This window comes from Macrosteles quadrilineatus, unplaced genomic scaffold (assembly GCF_028750875.1).
Source record: "Macrosteles quadrilineatus isolate MER2022 unplaced genomic scaffold, UCM_ALF_1.0 Scaffold_2__2_contigs__length_208266976, whole genome shotgun sequence".
Classification (NCBI taxonomy): Eukaryota; Metazoa; Arthropoda; class Insecta; order Hemiptera; family Cicadellidae; genus Macrosteles; species Macrosteles quadrilineatus.
In genome coordinates this window covers 1,942,721-1,969,359 of record NW_026542595.1, presented here as the reverse complement: position 1 = coordinate 1,969,359, position 26,639 = coordinate 1,942,721, and the positions used below count along the sequence as shown (strand labels likewise).

General features: G+C 33.6%; 1 protein-coding gene across 1 annotated transcript in view; it reads right to left on the bottom strand.

Annotated features, from left to right (window-relative positions):
- The window catches only part of LOC128986798 (protein PTHB1-like), a 154,603-nt gene that overhangs the window by 86,216 nt on the left and 41,748 nt on the right, over positions 1-26,639 (bottom strand). Inside the window, exons 4-9 of the mRNA XM_054407320.1 lie at positions 20,051-20,315; positions 11,764-11,984; positions 10,531-10,661; positions 9,566-9,740; positions 2,090-2,278; positions 1,538-1,632 (exon numbers count right to left, since the gene is read on the bottom strand). Coding sequence (XP_054263295.1) covers positions 1,538-1,632; positions 2,090-2,278; positions 9,566-9,740; positions 10,531-10,661; positions 11,764-11,984; positions 20,051-20,315 — 1,076 coding nt within the window. The remainder of the gene's footprint in view (positions 1-1,537; positions 1,633-2,089; positions 2,279-9,565; positions 9,741-10,530; positions 10,662-11,763; positions 11,985-20,050; positions 20,316-26,639) is intronic.

The following is a 26,639-nucleotide window of genomic DNA, read 5'->3' as shown; positions in this document are numbered from 1 at the left end:
TGACTGCCAAACCGGGTGGGCACAAAAGTATATATATATATATATATATATATATATGAATTTGAACGGATGGTGTTTTTGGCCTCTAGGGACCTCAAAACGAAAAAAAAATCGGTCCCAGGTCCAGGTCTTATCGTGAGTACTACGGTAATAGCTTATTCCCTATATGGGAAATTCGCTAATATTCCCTATATGGGAAATTCGCTAAAACATCAATTGTTACTATTGAGCAAAGATTATACTGAAGATTACTCGATACATTGCTGCAGGACTTTTTTTTATCTATGATTGTAGTAAAGGCTAGCATCCTAAAATGCTATGGGAAGGGAGGGAAACAGGTCGGCGACGTAGGAAGTGGTGAAGGAAGTAGTAAGGGCAAGCAGTCCGGAGTGTGAGAACTGTATATGACGATTAGATTAAGATATCTGCAATCCTATGATGCTATGGGAAGGGAGGGAAACGGGTCCGTGACGTAGGGAGTGGTGAAGGAAGTAGTAAAGGCAAGCATTCCGGAGTGTGGAAACTGTTTATGACAATTAAATTAAGGTATCTGCAAACCTAAAATGCCATGGGAAGGGAGGGAAACAGGTCGGCGACGTAGAAAGTGGTGAGGGAAGTAGTCAAGGCGTGCTGTCCGGAGTGTGGGAACTGTTTATGACGATTAGATTAATGTATCTGCAATCCTAAAATGCTATGGGAAGGGAGGAAAACAGGTCCACGCCGTAGGAAGTGGTGAAGGAAATAGTCAAGGCAAGCTGGGCGGAGTGTGGGAACTATTAATGACGATTACATTAAGGTATTTACAATCCTTAAATGCTATGGGAAGGGAGGTAAACAGGTCCACGACGTAGAAAGTGGTGAAGGAAGTAGTAAAAGTGAGCAGTCCGGAGTGTGGGAACTGTTAATGTCGATTAGATTAAGGTATCTACAATCTTAAAATGCTATGTTAAGGAAGGGAAACAGGTCCGCGACGTAGGAAGTGGTGAGGAAAGTAGTAAAGGTGAGCAGTCCGGAGTGTGGGAACTGTTTATGATGATTACATTAAGGTATCTACAATCCTACAATGCCGTTGGAAGGAAGGGAAACAGGTCTGCGACGTAGGAAGTGGTGGAGGAAGTAGGTAGTAAAGGTGAGCAGTCTGGAGTGTGGGAACTGTTAATGGGGATTAGATTAGGGTGTCTAAATCCTAAAATGCTTTGAATCAGGTCCATAACGTAGGAAATGGTGAAGGAAGTAGTAAGGCTAACAGTGCAGAGTGTGGGAACTGTCTGTGGCATTTATGTATCTGCAATTCTAAAATGGTATAGGGAAGGAGGCCAAACAGGTCCACAATGTAGGGAGTGGTGAAGGAAGTAGTAAAGGTGATCAGTGTGGAGTTTGGGAGTGGATTAATGTATCTGCAATACTAAACTGCTTTCAGAGTAAACTAATGATTTTCCCCGAGCAAAGCTCGGTCCCCAGGTACTTATTGTAAAACATAATCCTTCAACCAAATTGAATATATATAGTAAGATTAATATTTTAAACAAAAGACTACCTGATAGACAATAACGATGTGTGCATCAACAGATAGAAGAGGAACAGGATGTGAGGATGAGAATGAAACTAGGCTCACAATTTCTACTTCTGAGCCTGAAAGAGATTAAAAAGACAGAGCAGATTATTGGCAGATAATATTACATATGAAATACTTGTAATACACTAATCATACTTTGGCAACTCATCATCTGAGTATATTGTAAAATACTGATGGAGGCTAATCATTTCTCAGAGTAGCATTATATTAAATGATTATCAAAGATCAGATCATCAAAGTCATAATCTAGTTTATGAAAATTGCAGTTATTTTTAGTACTTATTTTTAGTTCTTTTTACAAACAACTGTAACTAAAGCCATGTTACATATCATATTAGCTCAACCCTTTGTAACTGATTTATATAAGTTTATTAATACAACCTAAAATTAATTCTTTTGGTAATAACTACCAAACTGGTAGGCGGAGAAAGGTTACAAATTGAGCACAAAAGTATATTTTTGCTATAATACAACTTATATCAAACGACATAAGATCATGATAGAGGTACTCACAGATGCTGGGAAGGTGGTGAGTGGCAGGTTGTGCAATGAGTGGTGAAGTAACTGTGATAGAGACTTGAGCGTTGCTGAGCGCTGCAGACGGATTGAGCACCACCATGAGCTGACACTCAGTTGGGTCAGACATGCCCAACGTGCGAGTGGTCACCTTCAGTTCATGTCCCTCACTGACCTGTAGTGCCGCTATTCCACAGAAACATTAACTGGTTTAAAATACATAATTTTAGTTTGTTTATTGAATTATCATAATTCTTTATGGTTAGGCCTATATAGCTTTTTGTCACGGGCTTCACTACACTTGTGAAGATGTTTTATGTAATAAACTAAACTAGCTGTTGTGTCAGAACATACGTACGGGAATAGAGTAGTCAGTTAAAACTGTCTATAATTCAGATCAGCTAGTTTACACGTATAAAGACAAATTTTCTGGCAGTTTAAATGTGGAAAATCATCTTGTAAACAAATGTTGCGTGAACAAATATTTTTCATCCGATTATAGGCCTATACAATATGCATTTTAAATCAGATAATTTTAAAATAAAACAGACATTTTGTCGATGTGAAAAGCCCTAATAGGAGATTTGCAGCCGATTCGCACACTGATTATAAGTACAGTTGTTAGAGAGAGTAGTCAATTTAGAAGTGATACCACCTTCTGTTACATACTATAATTTACCGTAACTTACCAAAGTGGCCACTGAAACCTTAAGAGGTTTCTGTCCTTCCACACCCTTCTATCACCTTCCTCTTCTATAATTATTATTGTTATGAATTTAAAATAAATGGATAGTAATAATTTATATATATATATATATAAATGTATGCTTAATTTAGTAGGCTTTGCTAGTAATCCAAAGCCTGGACTGAAACTAATACTGTAATAAGCAATTGTTGAATAGACTGGATTTGAGTAAACAACAAGCAAGAAATTAAGAATGGAGAGTCAGGTTAATTACAATTAGGTTTGATTTTGTAAGCTTTTCTGAATAAAATATGAAATACAATTACCATTAGAGTTATTTCTGATTCCTAACATGGCGACAAGGACGGGATAGTATATGTAAATTGTGCGTGTTAAAGAAAGTAGTGATTTTTGCGCAGTATTTAAAAAAATAAACTAAACAACAGTAAGCCAAGCAGAACAATGTCGAAAAACTATATTGGTAAGTTAGATGAGTTTGATCCACAAGTGGAATCATTTGAGAATTATCATGAAAGGTTAGTGCAGTTTTTGAAGATAAATAAAGTCAAGGAAGAAAATAAAGTTCCTTTCTTTATTTCAATAATGGGGCCAAAACTTTATTCCATTGCTAAAAACTTGTTGGTACCTCAAAGTCCTGTAGAGGTAAGCTTAGAGAGAATGAGTGAAGTGTTGAGCAACCATTTTGTTCCTAAACGAAATATAACTTATGAAAGGTTTCTGTTCTATAAAAGAAATCAACAAGAAGGGGAAAGTATTTCCAATTATGCCGTTCAGTTAAAAAAGTTAGCCTCAACATGTGAATTTGATTCATTTTTAGATGAAGCATTAAGACACAAATTTCTTTGTGGGTTGAGCTCAAGTACAATACAGAGTAAACTATTGTCAGAGGGGGGGAACTCTCAAGTTTGACAAGGCATTAGAAATGGCTTTATTGATTGAAAATGCTGAAAGTAGTGTGAGGGCTTTACACCCAGATGGGTATAGGAATAAGTATAGTTCCGACATAAATTGGGTAGGGCAGCAAAATAATAGACCAGTTTCTCCAAAGTATCACAAGCCTAGGTTTAACAATTATGACAGTGTAAGCGGAAAGCAGTATTATCGTTGTGGGAAAGATCATGAAGGTAAGAATTGTCCCTATAAAGATTACAATTGTAATTTGTGTAGGATCCGTGGTCATTTAGCCATAATGTGTCGACAAAACAAGAATAGGAACAAAGTCAAGTCTAGAATAAACTATTGTGATGATAGGTCTAACAGTGATGAGGATGAACTTCCTGCTGAAGAAAAAGGATCGACTTCTGGTTAAGGGCAGGATAAATTTGAAATATTTACCATAGCCTATTCTGACAATATAATTAGGCCTAAGTCAAAGAGCTTCACAGCCAAGGTGTTGGTAAATAATATACCCTTAGAAATGGTCATAGATACTGGTGCTGTGGTCACTGTATTACCAGATAATATTTATTTCAGTAAATTTAAAGGAAAAGTACGAGGCATGTTTTTTAAGTAAGTACCGTTTTTAAATTTCTCCGTTGCAGTTCTGCGATTGGCATTTTTGACACTTTCGCTGTATATGTGCATCTATTGGCAAGCCCTAGACGGAAATTCGACAAAAATCGGCCGTGTTTACATCCGGTATCGAGCACTTAAAATGGTGCCGCCAATTGAGACTGCCGCCGACTGTGAAGTGCGCGCTGTAATTAGAGTTTTAAGTGCTAAAGGTGTGAAAGCCATTGAAATTTATCGACAGATTAGTGAGGTGTATGGCGAGAACATTTATGAGTGACGGAATGGTACGCAAGTGGGTAAGGGCCAGCGAACACAGAAGGGCATCTAAAGACGGCCCCACCAACGTCCATCATGAGCAACGCACTGGGCAGCGTCACTGCCCCCAGTACCCAGTGCGTTACTCATCATGAACATTGGTGGGGCCGTCTTTAGATGCCCCTACCCACTTTTGTACCATTCCGTCACTCATAAATGTTCTCGCCATACACCTCACTAAGCTGTTGACAAATTTCAATGGCTTTCACACCTTTAGAACATAAAAATCTAATTACAGCGCGCACTTCACTGTCGGCGGCATACTCAATTGGCGGCACCATTTTGAATGCTCGATACCGGATGTAAACACGGCCGATTGTTGTCGAATTTCCGGCTAGGGCTTGCCAATAGATGCACATATACAGCGCAAATGTCCAAAATGCCAATGGCAGCGCTGGAACGGAGAAGTTTAAAAACGGTACTTATTTAAAAAACATGCCTCGTATCTAGTTTACACAAAACTAACATGTGTTTAAAGACATATACTGGTGAAAATGTTGAGGTGTTAGGAGAGTTTCAGGCCAACGTTCGGACAGAAGATAGTCAGCAAAAGCAGTTGCCTGTAATAGTTGTCAAAGGAGCTACTGCAAATCAACCTGTTCTCATGGGACGTAATTGGTTGGAAGTGCTACAGCTAGACTGGAGTAAGATAGCTCAAGATGTACATAATGGTCAAGGACTGGACAAATTAAATGGTAAGACTGTTCAAATTAGTAATAGTCTAAGTGTTAAAAAAATCTTAAATGATGATGCTCTTTCACGCCTTCCATGCCAATCTTCCAATGAAGAGAAAAAGGGTGAAATTAATTTTTTTTCCATGACAAGTGAATTGCCAATAACTTACAAAGAGATAGGCATTGCTACCAAGTTTGACCCTGTACTATCGAAAGTACTAGATTTTACCCAACATGGTTGGCCTAATGTTATGGATGAAAACATAAAACCATATACTGAAAAGAATCGGGAACTGACGGTAGAGGAAAATTGCCTTTTGTGGGGATCTCGTGTTATCATACCTCCTGTTTTTCGAAGAGAAATTTTACTACTCTTGCATTCAGAACACCGAGGAGCGGCACGAATGAAAGCACTAGCGCGTAGTTACGTGTGGTGGCCTAAAATAAATCAAGATATTCAAGCTTTTGTTTCCGAATGCAACATATGTCAGTCTTGGGCATGTCACAACTGGCAATGTCTATATTTAGATTTTGCTAATTTTAAAGGAAATGATTTTTTGTAGGGATGGTCAAGTCTCAAAATTTCGGGAAATTTTCGGGAAATTTTAAATCTCGTTACATGAGACGAGATTTCTTTTTGGCCGAGATTTTTATCGAGACGAGAAAAAAAAATTAAAAACGCCTGCAGAAAGTCAATGCAATACCCGCAATACAGGAGCGTGTTGTAGCTGCGTTTCCTTTGCGAAGGCGTTCTTATTTAATTAATTCTTTGAATGTAAATATTACTTTAATTATTTTAATAATATTACTTTAAATAACATTTGAGAAGTTTTGTTAAGTGTAAGCAGTGTGAGGAATGTTTTATTACTATAAAAAGTCAAAACAAGTAACTATTTAATAAAAATTAATATTGATTTTATTTTATGATTTATTTTATTTTAGGATAAGCTGAACTCTATCCTAAATTATATCACTATGTTTCCTAATTGTAGGCATTTTTAATAAGTTTGGCGTGATTAATAAAAAATGTTATGCTGATGTTTTTAAATAAAAGATTGTAAATATTCTTGCCTATTATCATTATTTTTGTATTTAAACAGTCATCTAGCAATGTTACAAAATCAGGTAAAAACTTTGAACGTGCATTTCCTGTTGTGTATGAGAAGGGAAATCCTGTCTCGATCTCGTCTCAAAATTTTATGAGAAATAAAGAATCTCGTCTCGTCTCGACTCGAACTAAAAATCCAATCTCGTCCGATTCTAGTGGATAGCCATTCAAAATGGGTAGAAATCTTTTAATGTGAACCACAACATCATCAAAGACTATAGAGAAACTGAGAACTTGTTTCGCCGCTTATGGTCTGCCTCATACAATTGTCACAGATGGTGGACCACAGTTCACAAGTCAAGAATTCAATGAATTCTTAACTTTCAACGGAACACACCATGTTTTGTCACCACCGTATCATCCAGCCTCTAATGGTTTAGCAGAAAGAATGGTTCAAACAGCAAAGGAAGATTTTCTGAAACAGATGTTATATGATGCAACCAACCAACCTCATAGAACACTACAGCATAGGATTGACAGCTTCGTATTTACCTATAGGAATTTACATTCGACTACTGGCCTTTCACCATCAGAGATGTTTTTGAAAACCAAACCTAGAACCATTTTAAGTTTGCTTAAACCTCATCTATCAGGAGAAATAGAAAAGAAGCAGCGATTAATTAAATCTCATGCAGATTTCTCTAGGGGTAAATCAAGATTTTTTGTTGAAGGAGAACCAGTTTATGTTCGCAGTGTTAAGCAAGAACAAGTTAATTGGCTGCCATTAGTAAATGTGGAAGGAAGAACAAGATTTGTTCGTGCAGACCATTTAAAACAAAAGGAAACATCAGACTGTGGGGAAGAAGTCAGATTACTGATACCCAGGGACAATTTAGGATTAAGTAGGCCAGTTGACAAGATCACAAATTTTCAATCTCCTATCAAATCTCTGATAAAAGGTGTTGCACTTCGATCTTCTAAACATAAAAAGATGCAGGAAGACATTAGTACAGAAAAGACTCCACCAAGCAATGATATGAGTCCTGTGCGATCTAAATGTATTAGGAGAGCACCTAAAAAAACTGGACTTGTGACAAAATGTGGTAAATCTCCTTACTAAGAAACATACTGTTAGTCCATATGAATTTTTTTTTGGTTTAATCTATCTATCTATATATTAATAGGCAAGCATGTTTCTTTAAAACCTTTTTTCTCAGCTCGTGTGCATCGCAGGGAAAATCTACGCATACTGTTGGAAAGATATTTTCCTGTAGATGTGCAGAATGCCTTTAAAAATTAAAATAGGCTAACAAATAAGCACAAAAAATGAATTTGAAAACTTCAAAAAATTAACATGGACCATATGGGTTGCCATGATGGTGACGAAATAACAACAAAATGTAAACAGAAAATCAAAACAAAGGGAAGAAATTCCAATCACATGTTTTATTTACAGTGTGGGGAGAAAATAGAGAAGTCTGTACATTAATTATTTTTGGTCGAGTTTCGACCACAGGACGACCACTAGTTTTATTTAATATTTGAATTTAAATAAGCAGGGAGGAGATGTTATGAATTTAAAATAAATGGTTAGTAATAATTTATATATATATAAATGTATGCTTAATTTAGTAGGCTTTGCTAGTAATCCAAAGCCTGGACTGAAACTAATACTGTAATAAGCAATTGTTGAATAGACTGGATTTGAGTAAACAACACGCAAGAAATTAAGAATGGAGAGTCAGGTTAATTAGGTTTGATTTTGTAAGCTTTTCTGAATAAAATATGAAATACAATTACCATTAGAGTTATTTCTGATTCCTAACAATTATCACCACAATCCAATTACCAACATTGTGTTTAATCTATGTCATCCATCTGTTTATATCTGGATAAAACCCGTCAGAGGTTGTGGTAGTATAATTTAAAATCGTGATTCCTGATCATCCTTGATCTCCTTGTTTAACATCAATATTTTCAGGCCTAATCCAAACAAAGTTTAAGCAGCCAAACATTTATTGTAGACAAAAAGCTGCCAAGATCAATTGAAACTTGTAAACATTGCAATTTTCCTACTCCTTCCTCAAAAAGTCGAGCATTAAAATAATTTGCATAAGCTTTTCTTTGAACCTCTACTTGTTTACAGCAATGGTCTTACTTATCTCTGTGGTATATTCATCTCTACTAATCTTACTCATTTCCTATAATAAATGACAAAATCATAGACTAAATAAAATAACCTCATAGTTCTATAGAATATTTTTTTATCCATCCAGCTGTTTAGTTCAAACAAATTATATTGAACTAAAACCAACCCAATATTTTTAAGGCTACTCTAAAACATAAATTAAAACATCTAGTATTTTACTATGTATATTAAAATAATCCGCCATGCTCTTACCAAATAAATGAACATATAAATGATTTTAGTATTACTCATAGTAGAAATAAGTAGTCAACCCTATGTATGCAATTTCATTTTTATCCAAATGCTGAATTTGTGTCACAAAAGTTTACAGCTGCTGTTACGTTACGGCTGATAGACTTAAAAAATATTAAAACTTAAAGTCTAATAAACTGAAACTCTAAACTGAAATTATGGCTTCGACATTCCCTAGTTCTCAAAATTATCATTCTTTCAACACAAAAATCATGAAAATCCGTCAAGTGGTTGATTCAGAATCGTTAAATAAAAAACCCTGTCACGTTTTAATTTATATGATCTTGTCGACTATTTAATCCAAGCATAAAAAAAGGCTTTAAACAAAAACAAAATTGTAAAAGATGCCAGAACCTAAAGAAGATAGGGGAGTGTCAGAAACAACTTTTGAGTATTTTGTAAGACAAAACAGGCGGAATCATAGTACTTAATCCCTTCAAGGCGGTTTTATAAAGAGAAAATTGGAGTCCAGGAAAAGAAAGATTCATTTTCAGATGAATGGGAAAATGTTTAGCTGAGAAAATATAGATTAACACTAGAAGAAACTGACTTAAGTGGTTAAATTAAAGCAATAAAATAATATAAATTTTATTAGATTAATAAATATTCTATAAATTGTAAGGTTAAATTAAACATAAATTACCACGCCTAAATCTAAACATAATCTTGAATGACACTAATAGGTCGGAAATTATTAATAGTAGCAAAAATAAAAATTACCTTTATACCATCAGAGTCTGTTAAACTAGGTTCAATTACTACAACAATTAAAACCTACTCTGTGATGTAGAATCAATTTCCTGTTGCAAGGTGTAGAGCCTGTGCTGCAACTCGTCGTATGTGACTGTCTTGTTGGTGAGAGGAGGCGCTATAAACACGGCTGGTTCTGTGCCAAGGTAGCAGCAAACAAGCTGACCCTCCTCAGCCAACAGGGCTACCAGGCCTTGTGCACACTGGGAACATGAGACGTTTTCTTTGAAAAGGGGTAAAGTTCAGATAATAGCCCCAGGATTGCGTTTTAAGACATATAATGGCTAATAATGGATAGAGCTTAGTTGAGAAAATTAAAGTCCAGAGGTTTTTAGATACACAACCAAGGTCACATAGCAAAATGAAAATACAGATGTTTATTCTTAGTATAGTGGTGAAAACTCCTCGTTTCAATTACTATCATCAATCTATTCTCCAAATAAAACCTTTCCCAGGGCAAAATATATCAGTTTTATGTTATAAGATAGGCCTAACCTTTTTTGTATATTAAATTTAAGTTCCTAGATTCCAATATTCTTAAGAAAGCTAGCTAAACTATATCCCACCTACAGATTAAGATATAAATCATTAACATTTGAATGCATTTAAATTAACAAAAACAAAATCATAATCTAATTTGTTATTTATAAAAACAATTTATAAATACAAAGCCAGATTAATCAACCACAGTGGAACTGCGATTGTCTGCCAGTGAACTACTGGTACTTGTCATTGCATATGTGGCTCAATACAACTTATTTTTAAATTTTACTAAATTAAAAATGTGATTTTTTGCTAAATAATTTTCAAGTTATTACAATGGACTTTCTAAGGTGAAAAATTTTGCATTAAAAAAAAATTTGAAATTAGTGCAAAAATAAAATAGATGAATAACTGTAGACGAGTAACTGTTGCAAATTGTCAAAATTTGTGCACAAACTATAGCAAACTGCAATGTGCTTCAGTGATTGTTGAGAGGCATGTATGTGAAACCTTCAGATTAATTCTACTGATGGAAACTGGAGTAAAAGGCAGCTGGGACGACCAACATAATGAAACTGAGTTGTAAACCAGTAGAGTCGCTGTATCTGCCACAACTAGCACCATAACGTTGAGGCCGGGTTCTAAAAATTCACCATACAAAATTACATAAATTAAACTTTTATTAAATATTGCAATTTATTATTTATTATTAATGAAAGTATTGCTCATCTTCTATATATATAAAATCCAATGTATGTTTGTTTGTTTGTTTGTCCTTTATGGACTCCGAAACCGCTCGACAGATTGTAATGAAACTTTCAGGCATTATTAAGGATTATTCAAGGATGGTTTGTGTGAAGTTTGACGAGCTCCAACCTGAAGGTGAGTAAGCATAGCAAATGAACTTCAACCAGGACGTGATTGAGCCATGCGAACAAGCTCATCTTGAAAATGATCGAGCATTGACATAAAACCACATTAGGACAGGACGACGTCTGTCGGGCCAGCTAGTGTATAAATAAAATGTGTTTTTTAAAACCATCCTTTGTGGGAGATTACTATATGATTCAAAAGCAACCTTATTACACACTTTTGTGGTTAATATGTTTGGCTAAAAATGTAATCATAAAAAATATGAGGACCACAATAATATTAGAACAGTACAGTCCCACAAACTCGGCATTGTATAGACCAGACAAGTGAAGAGTAATAGTTATCAGAAAAAGGACAAACAATTGAAAATTAAACTTTAGATTAAAAGTAACTACATTACAATGCCATACATACATTTGCATTTTTGAAGAAGATACACAACTTACTTTTTTTTTTAAATTCATGGTAATTGTTGGTTGTCAATGTCAGCTGTCAGGTATGCAAGAATCAAGTGTCTCGGTCTTAATGTCTGCAAGAAGTTCTAGGCAAAGCTTGTGTAACTGTTAAAGCTACAGAGTTTTGTAGTTTGATACTAGGGTCATAAATAAGTGTAAACACCGGCGTAGGGTAGCACAAAACTTGTCTAAAAATTAATTATGGGTTCCCTGGCAGATCGGATGAAGTGTTAGTTTATTGGGGGATGAATTTGTAGGACTTTACTGTATTCTAATTTATTTTATATCTTTTAATCAACTAATCAGCAAAAGATTTATTTTTGGTATTTGGTTTTGTACATTAGAAATTATGTCACCCTCCTTAAACGGAAAACCTTGAGAAATAAAATCCTTCAGAAGTTGAGCCAATATTCACCTGTGATGTATGGATGTACGCAACAAGGGGTGAATTGCAGCCGTTTCACCAGCTCCAGGCTACCACCTTCTTTAACAAAGAATAAATTTCTCTCTCCTAAAACAATTATTGAGGCTTTGGAGCTTTGTACTGTTATGACCCGCATGTCCACAATCGGCTCCCCAATGTTTAAACTCCACCAAGGTAATAGTTTGCGATTTGTATCTGCTAAAACTTCATACCTGGAATGTAATCATTCAATGAGTACAGTAAAAAGTCCACGCTTTCATAAAAAAATGTCATAGTAAATTTGTCTGTGGTTTTTAAAAGAAGTATTCCTATTTATGAATATATCCCATTTAATCCAGTAACCTAACACATTTTACCTTGCATGAAATGGGGTAGTAGTTACCTTCTAGGTAAACTAATCAACTTCCAGTGAACGTTCTAAAAAATTTTTTCCCCCAAAATGTTCGTTTTTTAGTGCCGATTCCAAAAATGATATTCATTTTTTGCGGAAAAGCGGAAAAAAATTATTGCCCGATCAAACCCCATGTTGTGGGTACTCAAATTGTGCGGAATTGCATGACGAATTCTACAGTATACTGCTCAATGCGATACGACCGCCTCAAAGATACCTCAAAAAAGGCCGCCGAAAACTGTGGATGCACCGTCTGTGAGCGTGGAAAGTTTAGAGGTGAGGTTAGGTTAGGTTTAGTTAGGTTAATTTAAGTTACTAGTGTCCCTGTTGCTCGAATTCAAGCAATTGCTAAGTATTACAGGCATTATTTTAAAACGGATTTCAACCAAGTCAGCAAATGTTTGTAGCAAACTGTTAATTTAGCAAATTTATTGACTGTTTACAATTATGCTCTTCTTCTTACTTTTGATTTCTGACAACAGCTGCAGTTTCATAACAATTTTTGTTTCCAATGTTAATCTTATGGAGAAATACGAAACTTTAAAGGGTCCCAAGGCCTCACTCTCTAATTATTTACCTAAAAAGAAAGTTTCCTGCACAACTTCATGTTACGCTCTTTCCAATGACACCAAAAACATGACGATCGGTTAAGTAATTTCGGAGGAGTAATTGTCACAAAAAATGAGCTTGCATATTAAATAAGTATAGATTTATAGGCCAGTCAAATTGGACAATAAAATCGCAAAGCATGATGTATTGCTGCATTTTTAATATGTTGTTGGGACCAGTTAGGGTAACTCAAAACCAAGTTTGCAGCTTCGAGATCCCTGTGCTCCCTGCGTAATAAGTAAAATACAAAAAAAATGGTGTATTTTTTTAGTTTTTGGTCTATAACTTATTAACGGTGCATTTTTCTTAATACTACTCAAATTTAATAATTAAAGTACATAAAATTTCCAACAATTTAAGCATAGTTTCATTTTTGTGTGTCAAATAGTTTTTGAGCAATGATTTTTTGAATATTACAAATTATTTAAAGTAATTACCATAATTTACATTTTTCCTGGGTTGGACCCACAAAAATTGTGTAATACCCATATTATGGCAGAACTCTTAAAAACTGCTTTTATGGTAAATTTTATTGGCTTTCGTTTTATCACAAAGCCAAGTCTGTATCTTCGACACTTTTCTGAAAACTATACAAATAATAATTTATGAATATCACGATTTGTTTTATTTAATGAGTTAAAACAATGTCCCCCAACTATCAAGTAATAAAAACGAAATGAGGAAAAACATATTTAAGGTGAAAAGTTATATTTGAAGATAAATTATGACAAAAACATTCTTAATACTGTATTAGTATTTTGGCTTTTTGGACACTGAAGGCAAGGTAGAAATGTTACCTGATTCAAACTCATCGGGTAAAGACATATTATCGTCAGGGTCATCTTCATCCTCTTCAATAAATGGTAATGTTACATTTTGGCAATTCTTAGCAGAGAAAGGAATACATAATGGTGAACACTTTAGCCCGGCCTTCCGACATGTGCAAGCACCCGTGCATCCCTTTTGGCACCTACATGATATTAGTTTCAGAAGGTTGGATGGAGCTGGACTGCATGAGCATGAGGTTGTCACTGGAACCAATCCTGCTGTGCTATTTGAACAACCCCACTCTGTGTGATCCTTTTCAATTCCTAACCATTTTTGCACTTGGTGGTATGTTTGAAATTAGTGGAAGGAAGCTGCTTCTTGGATGAGGGGCAAGCGTGATAAGTTTACCTTAGCGCTGGCTGCTGACTTTACAAACAGTACAGGTGGAACCGAAGGTTTTCTAATTCATCGTGCGTGGAATGTGTTGCCACCATACAAAGCAATTAGGCACTTTTCTCCAGCTTCCTAGGAGGAATTTTTAGAGTGAGAATGGGGAAACCTATTTTAATCCCATAAAACCACGTTCCCTTTAGTACGATCATACTGGTTCGCGAACTCGTTCGGACGTAAGAATAACATTTGCTTCTAAGTTGATCAAGATTGGATGAGTTTTACTCCATTTAATGTGCTGATGGACATACACACACATGTACATAAACTTGAACGGAAGGTGTTTTCGACCTCTGAGAATTTGAAGTCGAATAAGTAAATCAGTCCCGGCTGTGTATAAATAATGATATTTTTTCAACATCTAAATAAATAAAATTATAACGTTTTAGCAAATTTCCTATATAGGGAATGAGCTATTACCGTCATGGTAAGATCTGGACCAGGGACCGATTTCAATACAGTACAAAATCAATAATATTCACCCTATATATATAGCAGATCAAAACACAGCTTATCTTATGCCATTTTAACTTAACAAAGTAATTTTTCCATTTGTTTTAATCAAAATTATGCAAGTGACATCCTTGTCCTTTTAACCAGTGAACAAGGTTGACACAACAACAGGAGGTCGTCTTTCAGACTCTCGGTAAAGATGCTGCGGGAAAAAGTACATCAGCAATCAGCATGAGTCTTTTATTGATGTAGAACCTGTACTATTTGAGTAAAAATGCATCATATAAATATTTGAAATAGCAAAAAAAATTATATACCGTAGTAGTTTACGCAACGATTGTGTTGAAATAAAATCAAATCGTCTTTATTTCATATTGTACATAAACCAGTACATGGAATGGCGTCAAAAACTATCTAAAACTTAACATAAAGAAAACATGTCTAATAGAAATAAAACACTAATTTAACATATATTCTTCTTTTTTAATTATACTGATAGGAAGTAGCTATTACCATAGGTGGTATGGTAAGGCTTAGTGCCGGGAGTGCCGAGACCGATATATTTGATCATTTTCTGCGGTGGGGATATTTATTGTACATTGTTTTTACAAACATTTATATTACATTTTGTTTTTACTAACCAAAGCATAGTAAAAATGTATTTATATAACTCTTAAAACTTAAACACACGTTGTAAAAACAATTAAACACGTTAAATGAAAAAAATCGTGATATTCATAAATTATTATTTGTATAGTTTTCAGAAAAGTGTTTGAGATAGAGACTTAGCTTTGTGATTAAACGAAAGCCAATACAATTTACCACAAAAGAAGTTTTTAAGAATTCTGCCATAATATGGGTACTACACAATTTTTGTGGGTCGAACCCAGGAAAAATGTAAATTATGGTAATTACTTAAACAGATTTGTAATATTAGAAATATCATTGCTCAAAAACTATTTGACACACAAAAATGAAACTATGCTTAAATTGTTGGAAATTTTATGTACTTTAATTATTAAATTTGAGTAGTATTAAGAAAAATGCACCGTTAATAAGTTATAGACCAAAAACTAAAAAAATACATATTTTTTTAAAATATTTTACTTATTACGCAGGGAGCACAGGGATCTCGAAGCTGCAAACTTGGTTTTGAGTTACCCTAACTGGTCCCAACAACATATTAAAAATGCAGCAATACATCACGCTTTGCGATTTTAGCCTCTTTTTATGTACGATTTGACTGGCCTATTAGTTAACCTAATCTAACCAAACCAACCTAACCTAACCCAACTTTCTAACATGGGTCTCTTCTACCTTAACATACATACCAAGCACAGAAAACGTACTACTATAACCCAGAATGCCAACCGCATGGTAAAAAGCATTAAGCGGTTTGAGAGAGCTTTGCCTGTCAATCCGTAGGCAGCGCCATCAGCGTTGCTATGCTATTGCATGGCAGTAGTATTATTCAAAAAGGCCAATTTTATGAAAAAAAACTAAAGAACATTTTTATTTAACTTTCTTAATTCCCTATCAAACAATACCAAGTTCAAAAAGATTGAATAAGAAATAGCTGAAATATTACGATTTTTAATTGTAAAATGGGGTAGAATAAGGCAAAACATACATGGGTTTCCTATTATCAAATTTCCCTGCCACGAGTTGCTTTAGAGAAAAGATGCCAAGAATAAAAACGTTTTTAAATTGCATTTACTTTCTAAAACAATAATAAAATATAGGGTCTTCCATAAGAAAAATCAAAGTTGGCGGCCATATTGGAAAAATAGTGACCAAAATTATTTTTTGAACTTGACCAAAAAGGCAGTTACAATTTAACATTTTGTTTTATCTCTTATAACTTTCGAATAAAAAGCTGGAACAATTATATTAATCACCCTGTATATTAGCAAAAAACCCCATTTACTTTTTGTTTTGAGGTCTTCAGAGGCCAAAAAGACCCTCCGTTCAAATTCAAATATTTATATATTTATATATTGCTGTTAGTCATTTATATTTTAATTTATGTGTTTACGTAAGAGGGCTGCTGATACATTAAATTAGATTAGTAAATAAAGTACAACTGGATGCATGCACTGCAACTAACTTTCAGCGGTCACGTATCACTAAAGCTGCCATATTTCAATTAATATTCGTCCAATCTTAAAAAATAAGGTGTCAATCGATTTTTAAAACTTTAAATGGCCGCCATTTTGTTTAATGAATTTGAAATTTTTCATACCTTAATTACTTGTAGTTTTGTCTAGTTGTCATAAATGTTTGTGCAAAGTTTTAATTTCAAATCTTTAACCACTATTTAGAAAAAAATTAATAAGTGAAAAAAACAAAATGGCGTTTTTATTTTACTAAATTTAGTAGAAGTTACTAAACCTTTACTAGTTTAAACCTTTAGGCTACTTAGTTACTAAACCTTTACTAAATTATTAGTAGAGGTTCAAAAAAAGGTGGGGACATAATTTACGTAGTGATTCATTGGGTCAAAATAAAGAGAAAATCAAGAATAGCATTTTTTTTCAAAATCGCTTCGTTATCCAGATATCCGCTATTTTGTATTTTTTACATAAACATTTTTATCTTTGCATTTTTTCGACCGATCTTTATGAATCTTGGTATGTATGTTAAGGTAGAAGAGACCCATGTTAGAAAGTTGGGTTAGGTTAGGTTGGTTAGGTTGGATTAGGTTAACTAAATAACTTAAATTAACCTAACTAAACCTAACCTAACCTCACCTCTAAACTTTCCACGCTCACAGACGGTGAACCACAGTTTTCGGCGGCCTTTTTTGAGGCTATTAGGTTGTATCGCTTTGAGCAGTATATTGTTGAATTTGTCATGCAATTCCGCCATTTTGAAATTTTAAGTTGAATCAAGATGATTTTTTTTACTAACATTGGTCTTTTCTACCTTAACCTACATACTAAGTTTTATAATGTTCGGTTGAAAAAATTAAAAATGTTAATGTAAAAAATACAAAATGGCGGATATCCGATTTTGGAAAAAATGTTATTTTTGATTTTCTCTTTATTTTGACCCATAGAACCATTTCCCGGAGTTTGGCTGTTTACTTACGGGACACCCTGTAATACAGGGTGTTTCACGGGAACCCTGACAAACTTCGGGAAATGGATCAAAACTATAAAGAAATGTCCTATAAGCATATGTCCTAAACTCACTCGTTTTCTATTTATACGTAAAAATAGGGGTTTTTAGGTTTTCAGTGTATCTGTTGAACATTTTGACCTCTAGATTGAAAAATTGACAAGATATTTTGATAAAACTTGCATTGATAGATAAAATATTACCTTTCAAAGAGATTTCATTAATACTATTTTGGGCAAACATGTTTGTTATGACTGATAAAAATAAGTTTAAAAATAAAATATTTTTGAAAAAAATCTAGATGAAATATTATATTATGTTTTTGACAGGTCTTCATGTAGTTGTAGAATTTAACGGAGAACAAGGAAATGTGAATTTATGTATACCTTTTATTGGGATTATTTTTGACAAAATCTAAAATATTGTAAAGTGTCAAACATTAATTAAATTAAGCGAAATAAACAAAATTGAATATTTAGCTTATTTAAAACGCATCCTAATCACAGTTGGTATATGGGTTCACCTAATTGAGAAATATTGCATAATGGCCTAAAATTTTCTTCTTTTTCATTTTTAATGATAGAAAACAAGCATACCCATTTTCCTATGTTAACCTTAGGGGGGGGGGAAATACAATAGCTCGCATATTTTTCTGAACACATCTTATTAAAACTTGGTATATCCCTTCTTTTAGTTGAGTACTACATGATTATGGCCTAAAATCTCTAGTTTTATATTTCTGTTGCACGAAGCCTGCTTACTCCAATCCTTTAGGAAAAACATTAGTTGCCTAAATGACGTTTTGACCTAAAATTGATATAATATTTCAAAAAAACTGTTTGTGATTAGATAGAAAATTAAATTTTAAAGAGATGCCATTACTACTTTGTGCAGAAATATTGACTGTGGTAAAAAAATCTTATTAAGACCAATAATTGATCTAAAAAAACGAGATAAAAAAATATGTTTTTATTTTAATAGCCATTCATTCTGTAACCTTTTTGCGTTGATCTAACGGATATTTTAGGCCACAATCATGTAGTACTCAACTAAAAGAAGGGATTTACCAAGTTTTAATAAGATGTGTTCAGAAATATGCGAGCTAACGTATTTTATTTTTTCCCCATAAGGTTAACATAGGAAAGTGGGTATGCTTGTTTTCTATCATTAAAAATGAAAAAGAAGGAAATTTTAGGCCATTATGCAATACTTCTCAACTAGGAGAACCCATATACCAACTTTTATTAGGATGTGTTTATAAATAAGCTAAATGTATACAATTTTTTTTATTTTGCTTAATTTAATTAATTTTTGACATTTTACAATACTTAAGATTTTGTCAAAAATAATCCCAATAAAAGGTACACATAAATTCACATTTCCTTGTTCTCCGTTAAATTCTACAACTTTTGGTAAAGTTGCAAGCCAAAAGCTTGAATGGTTACTGCATGAAGAGCTGTCAAAAACAAATAATAATTTTTAATCTAGATTTTTTCATAAATATTTTATTTTTAAACTTATTTTTATCAGTCATAACCAACATGTTTGCCCAAAATAGTAATGCAATCTCTTTGAAATGTAATATTCTATCTATCAATGCAAGTTTTAACAAACAAAATATCATGTCAATTTTTCAATCGAGAGGTCAAAATGTTCAACAGATACACTGAAAACCTAAAAAAAACCTATCATTATGTATAACTAGAAAACAAGTGAGTTTAGGACATATGCTTATTTTTCCCAGTTTTGGCCCCAGGAACCATCTCCTGAAGTTTGTCAGGGTTCCCGTGAAACACCCTGTATATATGAATTTGAACAGATGGTCCAGCACTCAAATTAAGCTCATATATATTTAGTTGCAGCATTGTAATCCCTCTATGTACCGTATTTAATCATTTTAATCTATTTTTTATAAGGATTTGTAATTGAATTTAAAGTCTTCTATGGCTAAAATCCCAAATTAATTTTATATTATACTTACTTTATTTTTTATTCGTATTTATTATTTTCCCAGGAGCGCTCAGGCACCCCAGGTTGAGAATTGTTGGTCTATATTAACCTCATCAATACTAAAAATCAATAATAATAATATTAATAGGTTAAATACCTTGTTTACGTCCTCAATCCAAGTCGTCTTTTATAATGTAATAGGTAATATCAATGTTAGTCAGTCAGTGTACCGGTCCGCACAACAATATAATCACTTTTGTTTAGGCCGGCTAAAAGTATAAATTCCCAATGTTACGTGTAAATATAAATGTTTTGTGTGTCAGTGTATGTATATATGTGAACTTCAACGGAGACCAATGCTATCAACAGTAATTAACAAGACAGAAAATTGGACAATGGGGCTGTTGGCCCCAAAACTATAGTCATTATAAAAGACAACTTTGACTGATGACGTAAATAAGGTATTTAACCTATTATTATATTATTACTCATTATCAATCCAGGAGGCAAACATGGATAAAAATCAATACATTTTACCTGTAAGACTCTAGCATCCAGTTAGCGTTGGGAATGATGAATGAATCTGAAGAAGAGATGTATACAAAAGGTGAAGGCAGCAAAAAACATGGGAGGTTTCGAGAAACAGAAAATGTTTCTTGTTCTAAAAATGTTAAAACTCCATCTAATGACTGAACACAAATAAAGTCTCTTCCTTTCACACCACCAAAATTTCCAACAACAAAGGCAAAGGCAGATTTGGACAACTGATGCTCGTAGGCCAAAACTAAGTGGTATTGGTCACCTGAAATAAAAATATGACATTTTACACTAAACTGTATTTTGTTACTACAAAAATTATAACTAAAAAATATTTATTACAGATGGTTATTTCAGCTATCAACAATTAACGCTGGTACGCAAATCATCATTGTCCTTGCCAAGTTAAATTCAATATTGTTAACATATTTTAAAATTACTTAACTTTAACTAGCAAGTTGCAAAGCTCAGAAATCCAAGGTCATTATAAAATAAAAATAGCTCCGCCACAGCAAACCTGCAGACTAAGCTAATTTCCTCTAACCTGGTTGGATTTTCACTAAAATATTACATTAAAATTGTCAGATTCATTTTTTATTTCGATATTTATTTTAATGATTACTTAGGTTTACTGTTACAGTGAAGGTAATTAAATGTGTTTTTATTAAAACGAGGTGTTAGCCCGTCCTACGTAAGGGAGTAGTCAGTTAAAACTGTGTAGGCCTATAATTAAGAACATCTAGCTTACACGAATAAAGACAAATTTTATTGCAGCCTACAGTAGAAAGAGTAATTATTAATTGAGAAGTGTATAGACCTAGTCAATGATATCACCTTCCATCGCATACCTGCCTCTTCCAAAATCAATATCGCCACAATACAATTACTCATACTATACACAATTTCCAGTAGGTCTGAATTGAAACTCCCTCAAATAATACGAAAACATCCAATAAAATTCACAGTACACATAATTATAACGTTGGTGTCTTGACATCATTAAAGGAATCGTCCACAAACATCCTTTATGTCAATTTCACTGCATCAATTGCTAAATAAATAAGTGTAAACAAATAAAAGTAAACATAACAACATATTAGTTTGTTTTGTAAACAGCTGAGTCAAAAATAAAATAATATTAATTTGAACAAAAGAACTGGTCACATGTTGCAGGAATTTAAAAAGTAACAACGCTAGTAAAGCTAGTGACGTAATTAATTGTTTATGTTTATTATCTATTCCGATTCTGTTATCAGTTCTAATATCCTTGATAACTAAACCACCCTCATTGAATCAATGTACATCGTAATTCCCAATATTCATTTATTTAAACTATAAAACATTCAGTGCCTCCAAACGTAACCACAACTAAACACACGCCAAACTACTTTTTAGATTTCATAAAAGGATGGTTAGTCTAATTGCAGTATCCTAGGCCAATGATGACATTGTGTTCAATCTATATCATTCATCTTTATATCTTTGGATAAAACCCGTCCGAGGTTGAGGTGGTAATTTAAAATCGTATTCCTGAGGATTCTTGATCTCTATCTTTATGACATCAATATTTTCGGGCCTAATCCAAACAAAGTTCAAGCATTCAAAAACATTGATTGTAAACAAAAAGAGGTACTTACGTATTAAACGGAGGCCACATTTTGTCAGCGCGCTGCGGCGGTTATGTTAGGTTGGGTTATCGTAAATATTATGTGTGTAGGACTTTCCTCGCTTCGTTATGAATCGAACGATACCAGACGAGTTATACTTTCTATTATGATAACCCAACCTAACATAACCGCCGCAGCGCGCTGACAAAATGTGGCCTCCGTTTAATACGTAAGTACCCAAAAAGATGCCAAGATGAATTAAAACATGTAAAAATTGTGATTTTCCTACCCTTTCCATAAAAGTTGAGCAGTGAAATAATTTGCATATATTTTTTTTAAACTCGTGTACAGAGCCTCGAATTGTACATCGATGGTGTTACTTATCTCGGTGGTCTACTAATCTTACTTATTTCCTATAATCAATGACAAAATCAGAGTAAATAACCTCATAGTTCTATAGGGCATTTTTATAATAATTAACCAGCTGTTCGTTAATACAAATTATATTGCACTAAAACAAACCGAAGATTACAAAGATTACTTAAAAAAATAATTTGAACATCCTAGTATTTCACTATGAATATTTAATTAACCCGTCATCCTCTTATCGAAGGATTGAACGTATCAATGATTAGCATTACACATAGTATAAATAAGTCAACCCTTAGTATGTCTTTTAATTTGTTCCAAATGCCGAGTTTGTGACACAAAAGCTGAATGTTTACAGCTGTTATGTTAAGCAAATTATTTTATGCCAAAAGCTAGTTTAGAATCTTAGCGTCGGCTGCTAGACTTTTAAAAAATCAAAACTTAATTTCTAAAATACTGGGACCCTATACTAAAATTATGGCTTCGACATTCCCTAGTTCTCAAAATTATCTTTCTTTCAACACAAAAAACATGAAAATCCGTCGAGTGGTTGATCCAGAATTGTGAAATAAAAAAACACTGTTTCGTTTTAATATTATAGATGTCAATAGCCTAATATATGATATAAATAATTTTGCTGAATTTGAACAAAATATATCCCTAAACCAGGAAAATACAACAGTTAATTAATTCTCCATAAGAATAACAAGGAGATTTTGAATTAAACTTTGTTTTTTTCCTACATTACCATTAAGTAAACAACGGAGCATCAATATACTAAATTATTTGATTTTTTTAAGCTCTAGGAAAAAATAGGATAAAAAAAGAAATGATAACATTTTATGTTTTTTGGATGTTAATTCTGGGATCAAATTTTTAAGCCATAAAAAACCTGTTTTTATAGTCCGATCATGGAACTTTGCGAACTCGAACGAATAAATGTCGGTTTACACGTTTTTACGAAATGCCATCTAAATCGGATGATTTTTACTCAAGTTATCGTGCTAACGCACACACATAAGAATATTAATTTGAAAAAATGGGGTTTTTGGCCTCTGGGGACAGCAAAATGAATGAGTAAATTCAGGGTTTAGGTCATACTATAAGACCAATGATAAAAGAAAGCTTTATCCCTATACGAGAAATTTGCTAACATTCCATGTACATTTCACAAAGACAACTTTAACCAACTTGGGGTTGCCATTACGCATGAAGAGTAAATACATGCACTATAATGTAGGCAAAAAGAAGCAAAGGGAGGTCACTAACAAATAATTAATTGTGGAGGGAAATGTATTACAGTCACAGAGAATACATTCTGTGAAACCACCAATATTGACAAGCACCACATTTTTATTAGGTGTGTTGGATTAGCATGGATTTTGGATATGCCTGTTCATGTATATTTTATATATGTATATATATATGCCTGTAAATGTATATATATATATGCCTGTTACATCCATGCTAATTCAACACACCTAATGTAAATGTGGAGCTTGTCAATATTGTATATATAATATTGTTATATATTATATATATAACAATATATATTTTATATATATATAGACTTTTAAATGTAAACAAATTATCAGTATTGTCAACATGTGGTTTGTACTTCTAAACAAAATTGTAAACTATCTGCATTCTAAAGCTATGTATACAAGAGGAAGAAAATTGCGTGAGTTTTCTGTCCGACATTGAAAATTGCTCGTGTAAACAGGTGTGCGATCAGTGTCGGAGGTTCTACTGCCCAATCTACCGTCACCGAAGACAGTAAGAAATAGACTGAATCAGAGACAAAGAAGTTAATTGCTCTATATGAAGAAAATGAAATTCTTTGGAATGTCACATTGAAAGACTACAGGAATAGAGTAAAAAAACATGAAGTTGTGCAAAACATCAGTGCAAAGCTTAATACCAATGTTGCAGAGGTACAGCAGAAATGGCATAATCTGAGAAGCCAATTTCACTCAGAGCTAAAAAAGCTTAAAATCCTCAGGGCAGTCAACGGACGCAGTTTATGTGTCAAATTGTCCATATTTTGCGGCTCTCAAATTCATCAATATCAAGACACCAAGGACCTCCAGTAATTTGGTGAGTAATTACTAAATAAATAATGAAGGGCTGTTGAAGTATACACTTTCTTTTTTTCATGATTAGTCATTTCAATTTATTAACCTACAATACAATGTAAAATGGTCGGCAAAAAATATAAAACAACTATTGACCAAAGCTGTACGATTCTCACCCCTCTGGGGGCCATAAGTTTCTTGGTTTATAATAATATTTCATGGATACCGTATCACGGGGTGAATGGGAACAGTTTTTAGGGGCTTTCTTGATAGCTTAAGAAAAAAAACCATATGAATTTTAAAATATGATAGGTACCTAATAAAAGAATGATACATATATTGTTTCTAGTTTTCCAAAATTGCAATATATATTTATTTATTGCTTTCCGTATTCTCCCTGAAGTTAGAGTGAATAGGGATAAACCTATTTAAGAAACATTAATGAACTCTTTAAACAGATGTATGACTAGAATGAAGAGACATTCAGTGTTTTATTGTTAAAATTAACGAATAAATAAATAAATAATAATATATAAATAAAAAACTTTTTAAAAACAAAACGTTTTTAAACGCACTAAAAAGTAGAAAATAATTTATCAATATGTGAAGAGTATAAATACTTGTAAGATTTAAAACGAAAAACGTAGGGTGCATGCAATAGATCATTTACAATTACCTTCACCTATTGAATTAATGTATTATTATCAATTTAATGGGTAAGGTACCAAATTTTAAGGGGGGTAAAAACGTACTACGAATAGATGAACCCCAGAACTTACCCGATTTTAAACCTCAATAGCCTACTCCTAGGCCTATGTGTTGGCCATAGCTTGGGCTATGGGCCAAAGAACGTAGGCCTATTTTTATTCACAGTGAAGTACACAAACACATCCACAACTACATATTTATTCATAATAGCACTTCGTTTCTCATAATAAAGTTAAACCGGCCGATTTTACAGATATTTAACGCCGCTGACGACATAACCCCAAACTGGTGTTTATTTGTTGACAGGCGACAGACGAGAACTAGACCGGCTCAACAGTTGAGTATTCGATCAGCTGTTGTCGAGTAGTACTTGAGTTCGCCGCTTGAGCGCGTGAGCCTCGAGCGGTAGAGATGTGTCGCTGCAGCTGGAACTACATTTATCCACCGTTCCAAGCGGAACCACAATCCAGTTCCAGTTCCACTGGAACTACTTTTTCAGCTGCAGCTCGGTGGAACGATTTGAATGTAGTTTCGCACAAACAGCTGCAGCCTTTTTGTAAATTTTTAAAGATAAGTTCCAGAGTAACTGGATTTGTAAAACACATACAGTTACAACAAAACAGCTGCAGCTGGTTTATTAATACTCTCACTAAACATTAAGTTCTAGCATAGATAAAACATACTCCGTTCTAGCCTGTGTAGCTGATGCATTTTGACTTATTTGGTCTATTGTAAACAAAGGTTTGATTAGCGGATATGGTTGACATGCCTTAAAAGAAATTAATCATTTTCAGTTTTTTTTTCAGGCAGGAATTATAAAAGTAATTAAATCAGTTCCAGTTAAGTCGTGCTCATAATATATACAAATTTATCTCTTCCTCTGTAATCAGTACCGTAATAATTGTTTGTGTTTTTGCTATTAACTTTAGAATTTTATATTAAGAGTTAGTGTAAGTGATGTTTGAATAATATTATTTTAACAATAAAAAAAATTTATAATATGAATAAATGCATAATATGAAGAACCTCTTAAATAATTTATACCGGCCTTGTCACGTATTATTTTTAGACCCTAGATAGACAAACTAAAATAATTAATTACTTGTACAACATTTCCAAAACACGATATTGATTTCTTAACAGCCGCTATTTTGCACTATTTAAAACAATATTCTAATTCAAGAACAGCTTAAACTAATCCGTCTCAAATTATGGTAATAAACTGAGATTTTGTTCATCCGCCCTTTTGCCTCGTTCCACTACAGCCATAGCTCCGCTGCAGCGGGAAAACCAGCTGCAGCGGGCAAAACTAGCTGCAGCTGGAACTGCTTTTGGAACGAGTTCCACGGCGACCTTGGAACTAGCTGCAGCTGTTGCGCCCAAGTAACTGCTTGGCACATCTCTATCGAGTGGGCAAGAACGAAGGATTTTACTCCAAGACATGTTTATTCTTATTTGTTCGTACGTCGTCTTCGAAGTAACTTCGTCGTTACATCTACGCTCGCACGATAATCGACACGACTGTACGATTTTGTTACGAAGGTTAGCTAGCATACTTAGTTAGGACCTTTTCACATTTTATGTTATTTTCATTTTAATCTATTGTACCTTTTCGCTTTCTTTACATCCCGATTCAAATTATATAAATTCTAATAACTTCGTTTTTGCCGACTTGCATAAAACCCGCCAATTCCTGCCTGCCAGTGACTAGCGGTGGATATCTTTAGGTTCGTTTAAATTAATTTGCTACGAAATTACATTTATTCTGTTCGTTTAACGATTAGTTATTACTTAAATTATTCTAGTCAATTCGTCGTTTAATACCCCCGA